Source organism: Primulina eburnea, chromosome 4 (genome assembly GCF_022965805.1).
Source record: "Primulina eburnea isolate SZY01 chromosome 4, ASM2296580v1, whole genome shotgun sequence".
NCBI classification, from domain to species: Eukaryota; Viridiplantae; Streptophyta; class Magnoliopsida; order Lamiales; family Gesneriaceae; genus Primulina; species Primulina eburnea.
This window is the reverse complement of record NC_133104.1, coordinates 41,337,546-41,359,349: the sequence shown is the minus strand read 5'-3', so window position 1 is coordinate 41,359,349 and position 21,804 is coordinate 41,337,546. Positions and strand designations below refer to the sequence as shown.

Below are 21,804 nucleotides of genomic sequence, written 5' to 3'. Positions count from 1 at the left end.
CGAATACCATATTTTAAGTCAGATATCAATTGTAAAACTAATCAATAATATTATACGTGTCGATGATGATAATTTATATAATTCAAAAACTTAAATCGTAAAATACCCAAGAACCAGTCTAAACCTCTATACAAACAAATAAAAATCTTTACCAGTTCATGTGTTATCTTTTCATGAGTATGTCTCATGTGAGACCGTATCACGGATCTTAATTCGTGAGACGGGTCAACCCTACGCAATAAAAAGTAATACTCTTAGCATAGAAAGTAATATTTTTTCATGGATTACCCAAATAAATGATCCGTCTCACAAATATGACCCGTGAGACCGTCTCACACAAGTTTTTGCCTCTTTTCATACCCCAACTAGCTACAACTTGTGCTTCTGGTTTATGGAGTGTGCCCACATAGGAACCACGTTACCTTAATTTCAACTGTAATAAATAAAAGTTTGTCACCAAACGAAGAGATATTGTACTCATAATCAATGAAAATTATTAGATAATGTGCGCCGGTGTAATAGCGTTGTTCATAATTATTACACAATGTGTAGCTTTTATAGGTATTTAGGTGGAAAGTGGATGGGCCTTTCCCTATTCAGTTTTAAGATTATACCTTTTATGAGGCGATCTCACGAATCTTTATTTGTGAGACAGTTCAATTCTATCGATATTCACAATAAAAAATAATACTCTTAGCATAAAAAATAATATTTTTTCATGCATGACCCAAATAAAAAATCTGTCTCACAAAATACGACATATGAAACCGTTTTACACAAATTTTTTTCCAGTTTTACATAAGTTGAGATATTTAGTATTTTTAAATCAAATTCTAGTATTTTTTTTAAAAAAATTAATCAAAATATAATTATTTTGTATGTTTTGTTAAATTTATCGGAAAAATTACGTTGCTCTCTAGATCAAAATCAAAATCAAAGAAAATAAATATAGGAGTGCACGTTTGGTGTTAGGATCGAATGAATTAAAACGCTCAAGCTCTTTGTCCGTCCTCCGATCGATCCCACATTGTATTCGTCGATAGCATAAAAATGATACAGTTGCTGTTTGCTCTGGTATTGTCGGAGATGGCGTTGATAGTTGTGTTCGTGTTCAAGACGCCGTTTAGGAAGCTAGTGATAATGGGTTTGGACCGGGTCAAACGGGGCCGCGGCCCGATTGTGGTGAAGACGGTGGCGGGAACCGTTTTTGTGGTGATGATGTCTACTGTGTACAGTGCACTGAAGATCCAGAGACGCTGGGCAGACGATGGTGAGGTCAATCCCACGGATCAGATTCTTCTGGCGAAGAACCTTCTTGAAGCTTCTCTCATGGGTAAACATACTTCACAATGCTATCTTTTGTGCGATATGTCTATTCTTTGTGGCTCATTGTAATTGCTTGATTAATTTTCCTATCTGTGAATTATTTTGGGGATTTTTATGATGATCAAACATTTTTGTATTGTATAATTCATGCCAGTGGGTGTCTATTTGTGTTGATTCATAAGAATGCTCGGGGATGTAATCTGGGGTTTACGTATTTTGAGCAGAAATGAGCATTATTAGCACTAGAATGGCTTCTTGTTTTTTTTTTTTTCCATTGGAGAGGATGTCTTGCTCTGCTTGTCTCTCGTACTACATATTGATGGATCTGATATTGATTGTGCTTTGACATGCGTTACTAAAATTCGAGATAAGGGATCGAGCAAAAAGATTTGATGACCAAACAAGGATCTTGGAAATTCTTGCGGCCTAGTTTTTTTTTTAATCTTTTCAAGCAATTTTTGGATTCAAAGTGGATCCCTGAGTATTTGTAATTCTGAGATTGATTAAATTTGTTTTGTTTTTTGGTTGTAAACTGGCATGTATAATTAACTTGGAGAAATCTGGTCTAAGCCTTTGTGTTTTGTGTTTTATGTAGAAAAGTATCTCTGAGCTCGCTATTTGTGAAGTAAGGATATAGGGATGATGAGTTTAAGTAGACAAGTAGAATCCTTTTCTGTTTTTTCGTGGGATATGGTGAATCGGGTTTTTACATGTTACACAGGACATGATAGTCTGTTGGGAGTCATGTTACCTCCAAGGCTTGGGGAACGTCCTCGATCAAATGGCACGAGCGAATTAAATTAATTTAAAAGAATATGAATAATTTAAATGCAAAATATTGAAAATGGCGGCCATTTGGTTCACATGGTTTCGAATTCTTTTAGCATTGCAAGTTAACAGGAATATAACTCTTTAATATATGATCTCTCAGCCAGATTTTTGGTTAGAAAGTCTATGTTCAATGGGGCTGCATAAAATTTCCAACCTTACTTCCTTACCTTCATAATTACACTGTCAATGCCAAATTTCCCTTATTTCGATTTCTACTTCTGTGGTCAGTTTAGATTAAATGATTGTGTGCAGGATTCTCCTTATTCCTTGCATTGATGATTGATAGACTACATCATTATATCCGAGAACTGCGTGTAAGGAGAAAGTCAATGGAAGCCGTAAAGAAACAAAGTCGGGTTTTTGAGGATGGTAAGCCTCCGGTTTCTGACGAAATCAAAGCATTGGAAGCAGAGACATCATCGTTGCACAAGAGGATCCAACAGCTCGAGACGAACCTTGAAGAAAAGTCTAAAGAAGCAAGCAATGCAGAAGCCAGTGCTTTCGCTTTGAAAAAACAATCAGAAGGATTTCTTCTTGAATATGACAGATTGCTTGAAGAAAACCAGAACCTTCGATGCCAGTTGCAATCTCTAGACCGGAGACTGTCTCATTCAAACAGCAAGAAAGTTACTTGAGGGACCATGATTTGTGGTTTTCTTTTCCTCATTCATTAAATTGTGCTACTGAATTATTTGTTCATACCATAGAGGTTTTATGAATACAACCAATACCAAAAGAAAACAACAGCTTGAGGAACAAAATGTCCACTTGTGATTTTTTAGTCTCCACGATCAGTCCTAGGTGGCAATCAATTAATTATTTTCCATGTCAAGTTTAGTAAAAGTCTATCCTTGTTGTGTTGGTTTGGTTTATCTAACAAGGATTGTTTGTAAAACAAGAACGGATCTAAGTTTTCAAGTTCTGCAATATGAGGTTGGACATGCCGTTCAAATGTCCAGGGGTTTGTGAAGATTTCTTGATCCAAAAGCTTAAGAAAGTACTGCTTTTTCTTATCTTTTCTACCATCATCGTTTCAATTTTTGCATAGTACTGTCTCTTCTCTTAATTAATGTTATTTGGTCCATCCCCGTGAAATTGGAGATGAAGACAATAGAAGGTGTAATGATTAAAATACGTTGGTCATATCAGATGGGGTAAGGCATATGCAGTAGATGTGACAGCTCTCACGCAAGATTGGGAAGTTTGGACCAAACAACCGAACTCCAAATGAGTACAGCTGAATGCTAATTCCGAATGCATTTCATGTTGTCACGCCAATAGATCCACATCGCTTCAAAATGCCTCGCCTCCCATATATGGTACTTCCATTATACACCGTTCGCCCTTTCTCGAGGTTCACACAGACACGCACGCTCGCCGAATTTAATTTAAAGAATGACACCCGAGCTTGACGCCAGTAACTCTTTTGCAGTGGAATCCGAAAACTCTTACGGCTACCACACTTAAAAGAGGGTATGCAATTTTAATTCTCCAAACTATATGGTCCAATTCGAAAAACCCATAAAAAAATTATTAAACTAAATTTAATGGACTCCAAAAATCATTCAAGTTCGATTCAAAAGAAAATACAAATGAATACTTTCAAAACTATCTATATGAAAAAATATATTGACAATGAATAAAATTCAACAATTAACATTTCAATCTTTAGCAGATAATTATTTGCTCAGTATGCAAATATTTTATCATTAAATATTAAATAAAAACTAAAAAAACGATCAAAGCACTAACGTCAACGATTCTTTTATTACCATGTGTGTTTTATTTGCTCATCGAAAAAGTAAAATGACAGATATTAGACATCTTACACGACATCCTCTATAACGTTAAAGCAACATGGACAGTTTGATACGTCGGTCAAATATCAGCATCAGGTTAAACGAAGAGCAAATTGTACACACCCTGTTTAAGGTACAAGTCGACACCATAAAATCAACAGTCTAACCTCACACATAAACAGAGAAATATTAACATCAACGGGGCGGCAGGTTCTGGTTTATCTCATGCCGCTTCAGCGAATCCGATTCTCAGGTTCCCGTAATCAAACACAGTGTGGTACCGACCCATAAACATATCTCCCAAGATCCTGCAAGAATCGTTCCAATGGCATATAATAAATATTCATCAGAAACATAAATTACAAGAAAGAGATGGGTTAATTCGACATGGAAGGAAAGAATATTACCAAAGAGGCCCACGAGGCGGAGGGACATCTAAACCCGTGAAACCACTGATGCACTGTGCTGAAGCGCCCTCTCCCACTTTGAGTATGTACTGAAGAAACGCAATAAAATCATCATCATCAGCGTTAAAACGTCTAAATTTTAGCGTTCTATGGAGAGTTTCACCTTTCATTATAGAGTAGGGTTCAAACTATAATTATAATAAAAATTGTCTCCTTCAATGCTCTAGGAAAGTCATATATTAGTTCGTGAGAAAACACCAAGATAGTACATCATCTAATCTCAAGCACGTATAGTAATCTACGGTTAAAAAAGTGAATCAAAAGATACAAGCCTAAATTATGATTTAATTACTAAAAAACAAAACAGAAAATACAGTGAGCTTCAAAACTTCTATGTTCAGAGGAGTTGGGGTTGGAGGGGTGGTGTTGTAAAACATACCAGCCAAGTAGCCCACCTTGATTCAAATTTAGAGCACAGAGAAAAATTATGCAGTAACCTGACCAAAACAATAATTGCGGTTTCTTCATACCTCTTTTGGGGACAGATCAAAAACCTTTCCACCGATTGTGAAGGAAACATTAGGCATAGAAGAAATGCTTCCACACTCAACAGAGGATTCTCCCATTGGACTTGGAAGCCGTTCACAGAGCTGAAATTTCATCAGTTTTATGTGTCAACCAGTCTAATATCAAAACAAAAACCTTTCATCCAAAAAACACTAAAGTTTACCTCATTGACATAGTTCAAGATGCGATCCTGTGTCTGATTCTGCCTCAGTTGATTTTGCATCCAAACAACAGCCATTTCACACGCAGAACACATAGCATCATGCAAACCAGATGATACGCCATTTTCCTCATCTACTACACTCTCAATGCCCGCACTGTGCAGACATCAAGCACAAAAAAAGTATCATGAATGGAAATCTAACATTCACAAAACTAATCATTAAGGACACATTAAAACCGGTGCGAGGGAAAGTGAAAGGGACAAACCTAACGCCATGACGTCCATCAAAAGTGCATAGACCAACTTGGGAACAAATCTTCTTTGGTTGTGCCTAAGGTCATGTGGAATACCAGGTTCAGAAAAGACAAACAGGAGCCACCTGAAACCTTTAAGAAGGTAAACTTAACATAGTAAACTACCTCTGAAATTAGTAAATCCATAATTGTCTGCCCATATTGTTCGACCACAGCCTTGCATTCTTGGCTGACAATTCCAGCAGCTCCAATAGCATGATTAATCATAGCAACCACCGTCTACAGACATACAAGAAATAAGCACAAAACACTATGAACGAGAACGAGAACAGTAGGTTACGAAAACCGAAAAACCACTCCCCTCCCATATCACTAATATAATAAAGAACTTGTTTGATGATAATATTTCGAAAAATGAGAAGTTAATTGAAGACTTGGTTTGGTAGGGTGGAGCCAGCACATACAGTTGGACCTGCTAAGAGAGAAGTTCCAGAGTCTGCGATAGCTGAACATCCACCATTGCAGTAACCTAACAATACAGAGGTGCAAGGCTAATTCATCACAGCGCATATTATTAGATATATCTGAATGAAGACCATCTTACAGACCAACAGAAAGCATGTTCTTGATTCATTATATCTTTCTAATTACAGTAAATGATACATCATGAAGCATTGCAGCATACATACCACTCTCTTCACCATCAATGAGAACATCACCCATGTCAAACTGTAAACAGAAAATTAAGTATTAAAGAAAGAACTATATTAATCGAACTATATCCTTTGTATCTTGACAACCAACCTGCCAATAGCCTTTCTGGGTCACTGGAACGTACGTGTGTTTACCCTTGTAATGATTAGGATCAACTCCACCAAAAACCAGTTCACCCCCCTCTTCTTCCTCCGGATTACGGTTAAGCCAAAATGAGAACACGGGCTCCTTGACAAGACCTTGTTCAACCATGTTGTACCTGCAAGGAATGCAAACTCACACAATGGCAAAGTATTCTAGCAAACAAAAAAGAATATGACCATCTTAGTAACCATCTGTGTTCCAAGCCAAGCGACGAAAACTAATGTTCGGATAATGAGAAAAAAATATCAACATATTTTTTCTCAAAATAACACGCCAAAACACACTACAGAAAAAAGGGTCCAACACTAACCATACTGGGGTGGCATTTCCAACTGAGATCTCTTTGAAACCAAGTCCCAGTATGCCGTCAAACTTTGCAGCCAAAAATGTAATACCAGGTTCTCGTGTGGCCTCAATGAATTCCTGGACAGATCAGCACTCTACTGTGAATAACTATGTCTAATAATAGTGCAAAGTGAAAACCCAAAGGAGGAGGGGGAAACCTGGTCCTTGACTACTAGGTTCCCAACTTTGACGTGATCCTCGCTAAAGAATCCAGATATAGCTCCAGTTCCATAATGTATTGCAGCGGATTTTCCTGTACAAAGATTGTTTTATATCTAAGAATAACAACTTCATAGTCTAATTTATAACAAACCCAAGAAATAAATAGCAAATCTGCACACAACATATTATGCTTGATTCAAATATACGACGGCAACAGATCAATGGGTATTACTACAAGTCAAATAACATCTGATACTTTATCATATAATAATAATACAGCTATGGCATTTGATGCACATATGATGCAGCTAACATGCCCATTCTCTGCATCCAAATGTTTGGACAGTTCTATGCAAGGGGTTTAATTACATCCTCAGTTAGCAATAGTGCAATACAAGTGGAAATATTAGATCTTAATATATAATAATACATATAACTTTAATCTAACTTAAAAGATAACATGATTCAGCTCATGGCAAAAAATAGAACATGAACATGGAGATAAACTGAGGAGAAATAGGAAAATAATAACAAACCGTTCTTTTTGTAAGAACTCGACCGTCCTGCCTTGTACTTTCCGTGGAAGAAACATGCAACCTGCACCAACATATGTCAATTTCAAAATATACTTCAGTCTCTATCCACTGCATAAAGATGATCACAGTGACCCATTTTTTTCTCACATAACCTAGACAAAGGTTCCAGAATCCAGACTTACAGAAAAATAGCATTTCGAGGATGGCACCCACAGATTAGAGCTACCAGTATCGAAAATCACAGTGAATTTTTGTGGAGGAGTGCCAATTCCAATGTCACCAAAGTACTGAGCATCCAAGTAGTTCTTCAATCCTACGATATCATCGTCTGCGCTATCCCCGAGCCTGCCTCGGAAAATATACTTCCTTATTGAAGCTTTCAATTCCTCCCCGTCTTTGGACTCAAGATGAGTAGCAAGCCTATTGTTTTGATCCAAATTCAGCTTCTTCAGTCCAATTCTGACCAAGCCATCATTTGATGCAGAAAAGGCCAGAGAAAACAAGAAGCTTGAAAGGAACAAGGAGAAGGCTAGAGCTTTAAATCTCATTCCCATTTTGACCTATATCATCATCAAATTAAAATAGAATTTTATTACATATCCATATTGGAGACATCAATTTCAACATTAGCCATTGAAGACCCAAAGCATTAAACTAAATAGCCACCAAGATTTAATCTTGTTTACATCAAACCAACTATTTCTTTTTTCAACGACTATATTTTCCCCATAATTTGAAATTCCTACTAGCTTTCCATAATTAAGCCCACAAAGTTGCTAAATAATCAAGTTCATTGATCCAAAAGATCTTATAAAAGGTTTAAAGCCTACGAAGAGATCTTACACAAGGAATAAAGCCTACATTTCGCAAAATGAAAACAAAATTTACAGGAAAAAAATCAATTCACCTCAAGTTCCGTACAATCATAACACATTTTTCCAACAAAGGCGCCGATCAGAACCATGAATAAAAAAAATTTCAGTCCACCACCCAAAGTAAATTACAAATACATGTGCATTTTTTCCTTTTCCAACACGTAACATGTCAAGCAAGAAAAGAATGACGGATTGTATGATAGACAAAGAAAACAGTGAAAAATTAAAACATAATAACACACCCAATTAATAAAAACAATCATAAACCCACAAATTTTAAAAAAGCATGTACCAGCATAAAAAATCGAGAAAATCAAGTAGAAACCAAATAGACAGCAAACTACACAACGTCGTTTTCCAAACAAAGCCTAAAATTTCTCCACTATGCCACCCCACCCACAAAGAAAACCCACGAAACTCATCAACATACTGAACTGTATACAAGTAAACTAGCAATCGGAAACTGCAGTCCTCACCGGTATAAGAGAAATTTAATTTAACAACAAAGAAGCTTTGAGACAGAATTAAGAAGAGGAAAGACCTCGCTCAGCTACTGCTGCGGGGAAATCCCACCCGTTGGATTATACTAAGTCTTCTTCCATTTAAACCGTTGGATTTCGAGAGACTTTTAATATAACATAAAATATTTAATTGATAAGGACGGAGTAATCGAAAGTGCCAGAGCTATGGATTTTTTAATATGTTTGTCTTTATCGAACTAATTAATTTATATTATAAAACAAAACCGGAACAATAGAATAGAAGAGTTCCGAAACAAATATTATTTTTTATATCTCGTCTCACAGATTTACTCGTCTCACGGATATATTAATATGAAAATAAATATTATTTGCGTTGAAAATATATTTTTTAGGTTATGTCTGACTTATATATCGTTAATCTATTTTCTTAATCTTGTTATTATTATTATTATTTTATTAAACAATTTAATTAATCTCATACCCTTGAATCTCTTATTTGGACGTTAGCAGTGTTTGAACTTGAAAAAAAAAAAAAAAAAAAAAAAAAACTGAAATGCTTAAATTTGTCTCTCGTGAATGGTTTGCTTTATTCTTTGTTTTGTCAAAAAGTCAGTGCAGATGGAACAATATCGACGAGTTTTCTTCGGAGCTAAGCAATTACACTTGAATTTCACACCTCGTATATTTCACCTATTGGAAAACTTTATTTGGGTCATATCCATAAAAAATTAATACTTTTTATGTTTAGAATATTATTTTTATTGTGAATACCGATAGAGTTAACTTGTCTAACAGATAAAGATTCGTGAAATCGTCTTACAAAAGACATACTCATTTTGTTTCAGTTATGGAAATGGTTTAAAAAGACAAAATAATTTATATTTTAAAAATCGGTAAAAATCAAATTGATTTATTTTATATATATATATAATTTAAATTTTTATTGGGTCATTATTTTGGTGTAGTGTTGGAGTTGGGCTTGGATATTGGCCCATAATTTGGGGTGTTATTGCTTCAGGTAGTGTTTTGTATCTATCTTCATTGACAAAATACATTTTACAATTCCTCGCTATCGAATTGCAATGGCAGCAAGAACATGCACAATAGTAATAAAAAAAAAATTTGTTTTTCGAATGCAACAAAATTCGTAATTAAAAGAATCGGTTTTCTCTCTTTTTTGAAAAAAGTTAGGTGATCGACCAAAATAATAAATTTTAATTCGGTATTTTAACAAAATTTCGGTCAGATCATTTGACCAAAACAGATTCAGTTAATTCAAAATTTTAATAGTTTGATCGGTTTATCCTAATATTCACCCCTATTCAAAGCTGAATTGGAAATATTTCATTTTATAATTTTTATGTTTTAGTTTGTACTTACAAAATAAATTATATTTATTAAAATCAATTTAAAGGATAATATATAAAACTAAACCATCATATTGCCTTCTCTTATAGTATCTACTCATATTATTATCTTTCCGTTTTCATTATACATTTTTTTAACCTATGTCGTTTTTTTAGAGATATCTATCATTTTTCATATTTGCAAACACTACTATTTTGACATTTCATTTCAGGAAATAACCATTTTGTTCCATTAATTTGTTTCATTTTGCTCTTAATCTATTAATTTGTATAATTTTAATCTTGATGTACTAGATGTTAATTTCTTGTTATGCATAGTTTTACTTATGTGTAATTTTTAATTATTTTTTATTATTATGTTTATAAAATTTACATTATGAGCGGAATAGAAGATTCAAATTTCAACATGCTTCATTCTTCCAACACTGCAGTACTCTGCAGAAGTCATCAAGAACTGACATATCTGCTTTGAATTCTTTTTGTTCCTGGAGGCAGTTTCTAATTAGACTGCCAACTGTTGAAAGCACAGGCATGCATGATCAAATCATAGAATAAACTAACATATAATTCTCTTACATTAACTATTCATTGCAAAAATCAACCAAGTCTTCTGAAAGTCGATGATTTGATTCATATGTTTATCCAAATACCAATGGAATCAGAGATAACGGGTCAGTTAAATAAACGCCCGAGTTGTAGGCTTCCATTTTCAAAAGATACTTTTCACTGCTGGTCCTCTAATTTACAGATGAGATAGAAAATGTTCACAGGAAAAAAAAATCGACAAGTTGAAAAGAAGATATAGCCTCTAGCTTTCCCCGTTTGATACATCAATGCAACAGTAATATGAACAAGTGGTGCCTCATGATCACTGGTGCAGTAAAAAGTTTGGAAAAATTATGTAATAGGAGTATAGTATAAACTAGAACGATTTGATTATTTTCCATGTAAACTGTTTGTTTCGTGGCTGGCAGTTGTATCTGTGTTGCCTTTCGGATGAGATGTTCCACCAATGATTGAGGAGATGGCGGCAGCAAGAGCGGTGGTGAAGTTGGGATCGGCTGTAATTGCCGCGGTTGTCGCGCTGAGGGTGTCCTCAAATAATGTGTGATTTGCCACCGGATGAAGTTGTGGATGCTGCAGCGATGGACCGTCCTTAGACATTTGGAGACCCGAAAACTTGGACTCATTGTACATGACCTGGCCTAATATCTGAGGAATCGACGGAGTCGACATGGAGGCGATGTTTTGATGGGGAGGAATCGGAAATGGGACGTGGAATTGAGCTTGTGGTCTTTGGAATGGCATCGAGTTTGGAGATTGTGTGAGGTCAAGTGTGACAGTTGGAAATGGAGCTGAAGCGGAGATTGTAGCCATATTCGATGAACAAGGAACCATGGTTCTTGCTAGAAAATTTGGGTTCATCAACACGTCGGAGCTTGGTATGACGCCGGAAAGAAGCATGTCTGCCGCCGCTGATGTGGTGGAGGCCATGGCCATGGCTGTGGGAGGCAGTGGGTGGTTGTGTGTTCCCTCGTAGGTTGTGACCAAGATTGTTTGATCTGTTGCGCACCTCTGGACCTGTAATTTCCAAGGCACCAAACTAAATGTTGGCCTAATTTTTGTGAACAGGATCACATATACTTTTTCCATTTACTTAGATATCAAAATGGATATGAATAAAATAGGCAAGATTAATAGCATACTAAACATGATTTATTGCGACTCCATTGCATCAAGTTTGACTCTTTATAACATACAGGAACTTGCACCAAAAACTTTAACAAAGATAATGTAATCTTTACCGAAATAAAGTCGAAAACTTTGACAAAAAATAATTGAAAACTTCAATAAACATACGAACACAAGTCTTGAGTCATGATGTTACAAAATCTACTTGATTAAAATCTACATAGACCAATTTGTCAGATTGAATCGCTCTTATGTTTTGCTTCATGATAAATAAATATGGTCACATACTTGTTTGCGTACTGGACAACCGACTGCCATCGTGCACCTATAATATGCTCGTGGACATGGATTCCCCTTGGCCATCTTCTGCCCGTACTTTCTCCATTGACATCCATCTGGAATCTACGACAAATAATTATATATCGTTTTAGTACCAGAAAGGAATTAAATACCCTCTTTGATCACAAGCAAGAACCTAAATCAACCATTAATGCAAATAGCTAAGATACCATGGGAGCTTCCGATCGTGCTCGAACCGAGACACGCGCTTTCCTCATGGTGGCCTCACCGGACTCATGATCACGCTTCGAGGGATACAACTTTGGAACCTTGTTCGGAGTCCAGTCTTCCATTTCCGGGCTCTCCTCCCGGCCAATCCTCTTACTCCTCGGCAACAGTTCTGTGACTTTCGGGGATCCTGACTGAGATTTTTCCTCGGATGTTGAGTTAGAATATCGCTCACTGGCCAATTTGTTGGCGGCACCTGGGGACAGGTCCGATAACTTTCTAGGAGCCTTCAGCACCCCTCCATTTTCTTGTTTCTTCTCTTCAGAATTTCTGTCAAAGATCTGATTTTAAAACCAACAAAAACAGTATTAGAAACATAAAATTTTTTCTTATTAAATATGCTGAAACAGAAGCTAATATGAAGAAATCTTAAAGAGTTAATGAAAATAATATGATGGAATTACCTCGTGCACGTGTTCCTGTGTGTTCGGGGTCGTTGAGTTTTGTTGGCGTTGCATCAACGAGGCAAGATGCGTCTGCAGGCCAGTATAACTGTTACTGATTTGAGTAAGCATCCCCCGTAACCTGTGATTTTCAGCGTTCATTCTTTCAAGCTCGACTTTGAGCTGAGCCACCTAATCAAGCACACAAAGATAATCACAAAATAGATAATTTAATGAAAGAAACGAATCGAAGTGAAGGCTGAGAAGAGATCAAAAGCAATGTAACAGTTGCATATATCCTTGATAAATCACCTCATGTTTGGCTCGTCTATGATATTCTGTATTAGAACTATATATCCCATCATCCACCGTAGATTGATCGCTTCCAGTTTTTCCAGTCACAAGTTGCAAACCGGTCTACATAAAAATTAAAACAATAAATAAATATTCCAATTCAAACCAAATGAAACAGTAATAAGTCAAACAGTAGATAGGATTGTAATCGAGTTACAGTAATTGAACGTATGCATACATTCACGTCCGCGCTTGAATATTCCTTCTTCACAAAAGGACTGCAATCGTTAACAGACCTTTTCTTCTCAGAGAAGAAATCTAATTCACCCAACGCCAACCGCTGTTCTGCACCGGACGAAGACTTAGCTTGCTCTTCCTTACAACTGGAATTAACAGGAAACATAATCAAACCGGCCTTCCGACGATCAAACGCGGCAGTCTGGTTCCCGAAAAACGCTGCTGGATCAGGATTTTCGAGGGTAAGACCCCATCCTTCCCCCATAAATAAATAAATCCAATTAGCGGAGAAAACAAAGACGGGCAAGAGGGGTAACTGCAGAAAACTATTCGGGTTCTTGAAAATTAAGAAAAGAAACGAAGCTGTAGAATACAAAGAGTCTAAGAAGGCTTTTTCGCAAGTGCTATCGACAAGTTTATATAAAAAGGAGAAAGGGCTGGCTGAAGGGTAAGAATTTGAAGTTTCTGACGTACGTTTCATGCAAGTGAGAAAACCGAAGGTGGGTTTGGTATACAAAAGCAACGTAAGAAGTTGCGTCAAAGAGGGCTCAGGTCCAACATTGGAACGCTCCCGTATACTTCATTCTTGGACATCCACTCCATTAAATACATATCATACCATACAGGAATCATTGTTTATTCTTGTAAACCAGTTTCACACCTTGGCATAAGTAAAAATTTCTTGTCTACTTGTTTAAAAATCTGCATAATCCAATTAAGTAGTAGTCCCCACTCAATTAAATCGTGATGCCATATGGCAGCTAGCAAGGCCCACAGGTTAGACTTGGGGGAAGAAATAAGAGAGCGGAGGGGTGTCGTTTCGTCCAATTTCGGTCAACACCGAAATTGACTCAGCTAACGGCCGGGATGGGTAAGCACTCAGCTACGGGGGATCGGAGCCTTATAAAAATGCACAGGCCCAAGCTATGCGGCGCGTTCCACGTGATCGAAAAGAAAAGGTGGGGCAAAGTCAACGTATTTGACGGTCAGATCTCTTGCAGCTTACTCACCCAACAATACGTAGAAACTTTCCAATGAGTATAATTCCAGTCTAATGTTGTCTGGTATTTTTATACGCGTTTTGGCCAGAAATTTTGGGATCAATATGCAGTACTTAACTTCTTGCAGATCTAGAAGAAACTTAAATTCTTCCTAATTACTTAATCTTGACATTTTAAATTTTCAAGGCCAAGAATTACGATAACGATCAAATCAATTTAATTTGTTATATTATAGAATTTCCAAAAGAAATTAAAGATAGCCGGTTGACTAAGCCATGCATGATATTTGAATTACAACTTTTTCTGCTGACATTGTTGGTCCCAACTTTTTCCACATACAACGTCGCTAGCTACATTAATTAATTATCCGATAAATAGAAAAAAAACTGAAAAGAAGCTAACGTACAAATTGCTTCACGAATTATTAATCCACAAACATAGACTATATCTAACTAGTTCACTTTGGAATTTAAAAAATCTCATTCGTTAAAAAACTCATTTTCATTTTTTGAAAAAATAAAAAAGCTTGCGGAAAATGATCCCATGTCATCTTATTATATTTGTGTTTACAACTCAGTTTCTGTGTTTTGGCAAAAACTTGTGTGAGACGCTCTCACGAGTCGTATTTTGTGAGACGGATTTCTTATTTGGGTCATCCATGAAAAAGTATTACTTTTTATGCTAAAAATATTACTTTTTATTTGGAATATCAGTAGGGTTGACCCGTCTCATAAATAAAAATTCGTGATATCGTATTACAAGAGACATACTCCTGCGTTTTTATGCGTACATATAATATACATTGACCTCTTCACCTTATTCTCATTAATAAAAGAGAGATGCTATTTGAAATCTGAAGTGGTTAATTTATTCATTTATTTTTGTGGAATTAGGTGTAGAATTCCCATTTTTTGTATTTTATTTATTTTGAGCATCGGAAATTAAACTAGCTAGGTGGGGGTACGCAATAACGTGTGAGTATCGGGTTAGGTAGGTAGGAAAGGGTTTGAGATTAGGGGGCGCGAGCCATGCGTGCATGGGGCGGGACTGCATGCTTTTGTAGACTTCCAAGTCTTGGACTTTAGACGCCGTAATTCCAAATTTCTCCAATTATAATCATACGTGGAATATAATAATTAAGCTGAAATTCAATTAAGAATTCTAATTTAATTTCTTTATTTTTAAGAAATAATGTTTCGTGCAAGGATATCGGTCTTCCCTATGTGTGCGTTGTATCATTTAATTAAATTCAAGATTAAAATAAATTGACAAACGAAACAGAAAATTTGGAAAATGAAAACTTTTCCACAAGTTTTGTAATATATATAAATATAAATTAAAGCATGATGACGTACATGCATTAAATTATTTAAAATAAATTAATCAAAAATTGAAACTATATATAAAAAAATTTCAAATGTAGTCCAAAGTCATAAGTCGTATTTTTCTAACATATATTAACTTTACTAGGTCTCGAACTCGAAACAGGTAAATATTAGCACCATGGCAAAGAGAGGATTAACAATGCAATAGAAGTCAAGTTATTGTACTAAAAACTATTATTTTTAAGGGGTATTTTGTTTTTAAGAAGGTCATTTTCTTAATTAAATAGTTGACCGATGTTATTGTACAAATTTTTCTTATTTTATTTTTAATCCAGCCGCTACTGGATAATCAAAGTTCAATTTAGGATAATTTATTTTATTAAAAAAAATATCTTTTCCACCAATTTCTCATTGATTACGTGGAACTAACAAGATAAATTAACTTGTCTAGTAAAAAATTGAAATCTTGAGTAAAGGAAACACTGATTTTGTCCCATTGGTGCCCACCTCAAACATACACGTTCATTACTTTTCCAATTTATATGGAATTATTTCGCAATTCAAGGAAAACATTGCGACTCCGTGTGAAGCTCGTGTTCCAATTTTTTTATTAGTTGTCATTATATGATTTTTTTTTTTTTAAAAATTCATATCTGTTTTAATTTATCATCGATATTTTCTAGTTTCTGGATTTCTAATTAAGAGCTGTTATATGTAAAAAAAAAAAAAAAAATAATAATAATAATAATAATAAATAAATAATAAAAATATCATTAAAATTTATTTATTTTTATTAAAAAGTTTTCCCCCGAAAACATTTATATCCAAAAACGTTCAAATTAATTAGCTAGAGCTTCAAGTAGGAAGGAAAAAGAGGTATAATTAGCGTGATTCGAGATTATCCAATTTTTCAACACGGCGTATGAAAACTGAAATAAATTTTTCCACGTTATAGAATATTTTGTGTATATATATATATATATATATTACCATCCACAGAAAAATAAATTAATGAAAAATAACAAAAGAAAATTTTTAGAAAGGAAATACGACAAATTTATTAGTTGAAAAACAACGTAACTGCGTTTGTATATTAAAATTAGTTGGATCTTTCCTGCTTGATGAAAACAAATCCAAATGAACAAAGTCCACAAAACGGCGCAATTTTCAATCCAAAGTAAAGAAAGCAAATCAGTGAAGAGAAAACGGAGAGTTAATTACGTGCACTTCTTCCATAAGTAGAAAAAATCTCATTACTTTGATTCTGAAAAATAACCATCCAAATCGGCGCCGAGAGAGTCTTCGAAAAGCTTGGCATTTTTCTGTCTTGACCAAATGAAGTAGATGGTAGATGAGAATGTCAAAACCCCAGCCTTCATGATCCGATAGGTTCCACGACGAGCTTTCTTGAATCACTTTAGTGCATTCCGAATTATCGTCGCGGCAAACCGAATCCAGAAACTTGTTCTACATCGCATGATTGATCGAAAGGGAAAACAAATAATGAATGATCCGAATTATCCATACTTGCATCACGAATAATACTAACTTTGATACACTACAAAAAAATATGCGTTCGCGACGGTTTTTCAGAAACCGTCATTTTAAATAGCGACAGTTTAAACAAAAACCGTCGCTATTTAAAAGATTGCGACGGTTTTAATACAACAGTTGCTAACTATAGCGACGGCTCATAAAACCTTTGCTTAAATCAAAATCGTCGCTAAAATATGTTATATAACCGTCGTAATATATTATATATAGCATGATATTCTTTAACATCAAATTACAAATAATTTTCCCACTTAATAACATATTTTAAAATTTATTTAATATCATATATATAATTATGTTATGTTATATATGAAGTAAATTTTTAATTAATCATATTATATAACATTTCTTGCTAATCGGATTGCGCATAGAGTCGCCTACCAGAGGTGAAGATACACTTGAGTTGATTTTTTTTTTTTTTTAAAAAAAAAACCTATCTTGACTTGAAATTTAGATGCAACAACTTTGAAATCGAGACGCGTTTCCCAATAGGACAATAGTATATATATTTAATGATCATTTGGTATATGTTTTTTGTTGACTTAAAATCTAAAATAATCAACGTCTTGACATCATTAAATTAAAATTTGAATTTTTTAATGATACAAATATATGTTGTCGTGAATCATCCTTAATTATTTGTTGGAATCTTTTACTTAAAAATAAAAGCTAATATTTTAATAGGTATGGTTAGGATGGAAAGCATTAATCAAATTCATTATGATATATATGCTGCTTTACTATCATATTTTATTTCACATACCTTATATTTAATTTCGAGAAAAAATAAATTTATATACATTATAAGTATTTGTTATAAATTAATTTAATTGATTTTGGGTCCATAATATTGATGAACATCCAACACCATGTATGAACATAACCAACTCACGAGAATATATCAGTAGCTTGGAAGCCAAAATTGTAAACATATATATATTATTCGCATTCACAACTGCCTTTTTTTGCTAAAAATTGTAGGATTTACTTTAAACAGATCAAATCATCGCCACATTTTTGATTCAAATGGGAGGGAGCAGTTTTATATATAAACTAATAAGTAAAGGTGATATATTTTACTATTAAGATAAGAACATCTAATTAATGTATTTTTAAGACATAAAATACCAGGCTCATCAGAGTGTTCAAGTTGATGAGAATAAGTAAGTGTTTGACCAATAGTCATGAGTTTGATTCTCTCTATCACATTTTCTCGAGTGGGCTTGTCGCATAAGATTTGCTCAGTGCGTTTTGCTTGACTAGCGTTGTTTGCAGGCTACTGTATTAGTCTGAATGTTTAACTAGTGAGGATTTCAGGCTTGCATTAACTCAAGGGTTTACATAGTATAGTCAAGGGTTTACGTGTGTGTGTCTATATATATATATATATATATATATATATATATATATATATATATATATATATATATATAAAGTCGAATAATTAGCATCCTAATCAACCCATCATTTTTCTTAGTAAACTCCCTATGCTCCACGTGAGAACGACTGGAGACTGAAGAAATCGTTGACTTACATTTAATGTGCTTCACCAAACCATTTAAATAAACTGTCGTATATCAATTTTTAAGCATATCTAAATGACAATCATGAACATATATATTTATATAAAAAAAGATAAAATTATATCATATTATTGTAAACATCGTGATTTAATTTGTATAATTCTAATAAGGTTATATTTTATATTTTAAAATGTTGGCGTTAAAATAAATCTTGACAAATATTTAATATGTATGATGTGTATCCTGTGAACGACTAATATCAGTCATTGGGAGCTTTTTCTTCTCAATAAATGCCAAGGGCTTGACTAGAGCTAGGAGACAGAAAGATTAGTAGGAAATTTGAATAATATTTCCTTCTGAATTTTTTTTTTATCTAATATTCCTTTTTTGAAAAAAAAAATAATAAATGTTATTTTTCCAAAAGCTTGAAATTTGAATTCATAAGAGCAGAAGTCCTAACAAATATATTCAATTCTAAGTTTAAAAATAAAAAATTATAATATTTGCGTGGATGAATTATAATTTGTAATTAATTAATCTCTCTCGCACACGCACACGCACACGCAATAACGATACGTTTCACACGCTAGAGAGAAATTATATTGACTTTCATGATGTATTGAATTTGTTCTAGAAGAACAATGGAAGAAATAGATATATATAAGTTGCTATTGATGAATCTGATTTGAACGAAAGAATTTGATTCGAGTGATAGATTTCAAATGATACACATCTTGGATGTATTTGTTCAAATTGTATAACTTAAATTAAATTAAATGTTGTGGTTAATTTGGATATAATTTTAATGAAGTTTTGAAATTTTTATTGTTTATTTAATAACGTATATAATAATACTTAACGAGCTGGTTTTCGGGTCCAACTCGGATGTCTTCTACTGAACTATCCGTAATTTTCTTGATCGTTCATCAATTACATAATACCAACATTGAATTAACTATGAGTACTTTCATGAACATGTAGACGCATTGATACAAAGATTAAAGTTGAAAAGTCTTCATTTGGGCGCCGCAAGTTTCGTGCCCGGCAACATGGACGTAGCCAAATCGAACCCTGAGTGAGGAGGCCAGACGATTTAATGCGGTTTCGTAAGGAAATCATATGCATTTTAGAATAAACTAATTTATACGAAAATTCGATTTTCCGATGACTACGTTTATACACACCTGGGCATTCGCTCGATCAATCCAGGTCCAAAGTGGTTAAAAGCCAGAGTCATTTTCATAACTTTGTCAGCTGCATTGTCATCTCACTATGTCCAAGTAGCATCACTAGCTATGGGCCGGGTTTAATTGCAATCATGCAACAAGATCCCATGAAGTATAACAATGTTTCACATTCTCTAAGGTGATGCAAGGACCATTGGATATCTCGACCCTAGCTAGCACCTCTACCATCAATTTTTTTAAAACTACTCACCATCAAATCACTAACAAGTTTAATACTCGTGTCCGTTTGGAAAATAATCCAAAGTGGCTATCTGGATGACACCATAAGTACGTAGGGTTCTTTGTTATTCACAGATGCATCCGTCACTACATAAATGGCACCACCCTTTCCACCTAGTGCACCGCTCCCCAATCCAACCGCACAGCCGGCTAATGCAGCCTGGCGGTCTCTCGCCCAGTTATAAGGGTTTAGTCTCCAACAAGAATCAATCTTGTTCAACTCTTTGTTACTACTAGTCGTGATATTTGTCGGAAGGGACACTGCAAATGGTGATAAAGAAATCGTCGAGGTCAAAATGCAGAACACCGATAGCCATTCCATTGCATAGAAAGGACTTGGTTTCGCCATGATTGAGCTTGGTTTGAGCAAGAAACAGGCAATAATGCAAGCATAAATAGGTAGGAAATTACATGGTTATGCTAATCATGCTAAGATTACAAGTATAGGGTTGTGTAATGTTTAGTAAAGTGATATGCTTTTTTAAATGCATGTCTTTGAAATTTCGATAATCAGTTGGCAAAGACTTCATTAGAATTAACCATTAATGAGTTATCAAATTATTATTTTAGTCGTTACTTCTTCTTCTTCTTTTTTTTTAATAATTAATTGTTACTTTAATAAATGCAGTTACTGTATTGATGACTGAAACTAGGAATAGGAAAACATATGGATGTAAGGTTAAAGTGAAATCAAATACTGGGTAAGCAAATTGTTTTTCAATTATTTGATGAACAAATTAGAAAGATAAGAGACCAAAGTATGAATATCATTTCCTGAGTGGCTTATTATTTTTAGATGTTCACCTCTGTCGATTAATTTCTTAGGAGTTGTATATATGAACTTGGACAATCTTCTCTTCTTGACTAAGCTGCTTTTGGAGTGAGGTGGAGTTAGGCTCAAGTCTCACCGATTATGTGTTGGACCGTGTTATGAGCAACCCGCTAATATATTATAAACTTCACTCTTCAAATGTTTATTCATGGACACGAGGGTTCACATAAGCCACATGCTAATGTCTTGTATAGATTTGGACAATCCGCATCCCTTAAGCTATAAGCCCAAGTCTCAATCTCAACACTTATTCTTCATTCATCTCATATATTTATGCTTTTGTATGTTTTCACACGTATTAAAACGTTTACTAATTAAAAAAGTACAATTTATATTAAAATTTCTCATTTAATTTTTATCTGGGTAACGTTTTAATATAATTAAAAATTCGTTGAAACTCGTTGATATATTTATCCATGAACGTAGATTGATAAAAGAATGAAGAAAATAATTTTATATATGAAAATTTAACTGTATATTTGAGACATACTATATATTAGGATGGAGGGAGTGTATATTCTTACTTTTACTGTTGAATTTTCAATTCAGTTCCGTATTTTCCATTATTTTTTGAAATAAAATTTTCGAACTTTTGTATATAGATATCAAATATGGGCCTTATGAAAACGAACATTCTGGCCTAATTATAGACGGGCTTATTTTTTCGATATCGGGATCTATGAGCCTCCATTTGTAGTAAGAGGCGGAAATAAACCAAACGAGAAATGGGGCTTACGCCTCTTATACTCTAAGATTGTGTTTGGTTTGGAGTATAAAATAAACTAATGATTAGTAAGTAAATGATAAAGAAAATGATTGTTGTAGGAATATAATATTGGTGTTATGTTTGATATTATTTTTAAGTGTAGGATAATTTTGAATTTTTTAATGAAAGGACAAAATTGTCCTTTCTTCTTTTTTTTTCTTCTTCCACTCCGGCGGCGGCGGCAAGGTTCCG

General features: G+C 34.4%; 3 protein-coding genes across 4 annotated transcripts; 1 reads left to right on the top strand and 2 right to left on the bottom strand.

The window, feature by feature from the left end:
* The first annotated feature begins 943 nt into the window (after positions 1–943).
* Positions 944–3,022, top strand: LOC140829027 (uncharacterized). The gene is made up of 2 exons (XM_073191970.1): positions 944–1,333; positions 2,410–3,022. The coding sequence occupies exons 1-2, from the start codon at positions 1,051–1,053 to the stop codon at positions 2,790–2,792; spliced, it is 666 nt and encodes a 221-aa protein (XP_073048071.1). The 5' UTR covers positions 944–1,050; the 3' UTR covers positions 2,793–3,022.
* Positions 3,023–3,905: 883 nt separating this feature from the next.
* LOC140829026 (aspartic proteinase A1-like) lies at positions 3,906–8,775 on the bottom strand. Of its 2 annotated transcripts, none has more exons than XM_073191969.1 (14): positions 8,665–8,775; positions 7,431–7,808; positions 7,249–7,309; positions 6,709–6,803; positions 6,516–6,628; positions 6,152–6,320; positions 6,037–6,076; positions 5,812–5,876; positions 5,513–5,626; positions 5,360–5,424; positions 5,094–5,247; positions 4,894–5,013; positions 4,364–4,452; positions 3,906–4,264 (listed from the first exon to the last, which is right to left on the bottom strand). In XM_073191969.1, exons 2-14 carry the CDS (start codon positions 7,800–7,802, stop codon positions 4,180–4,182), a joined length of 1,542 nt encoding a protein of 513 aa, XP_073048070.1. In that variant the 5' UTR covers positions 7,803–7,808; positions 8,665–8,775; the 3' UTR covers positions 3,906–4,179. The 2 variants fall into 2 exon arrangements, with proteins under 2 accessions (XP_073048070.1, XP_073048069.1); XM_073191968.1 differs by lacking the exon at positions 8,665–8,775 and adding an exon at positions 8,600–8,624.
* Positions 8,776–10,637: 1,862 nt separating this feature from the next.
* LOC140829025 (WRKY transcription factor 6-like) lies at positions 10,638–13,822 on the bottom strand. The gene is made up of 6 exons (XM_073191967.1): positions 13,147–13,822; positions 12,927–13,031; positions 12,636–12,806; positions 12,174–12,512; positions 11,953–12,066; positions 10,638–11,553 (listed from the first exon to the last, which is right to left on the bottom strand). Exons 1-6 carry the CDS (start codon positions 13,624–13,626, stop codon positions 10,909–10,911), a joined length of 1,854 nt encoding a protein of 617 aa, XP_073048068.1. The 5' UTR covers positions 13,627–13,822; the 3' UTR covers positions 10,638–10,908.
* Positions 13,823–21,804: the final 7,982 nt, after the last annotated feature.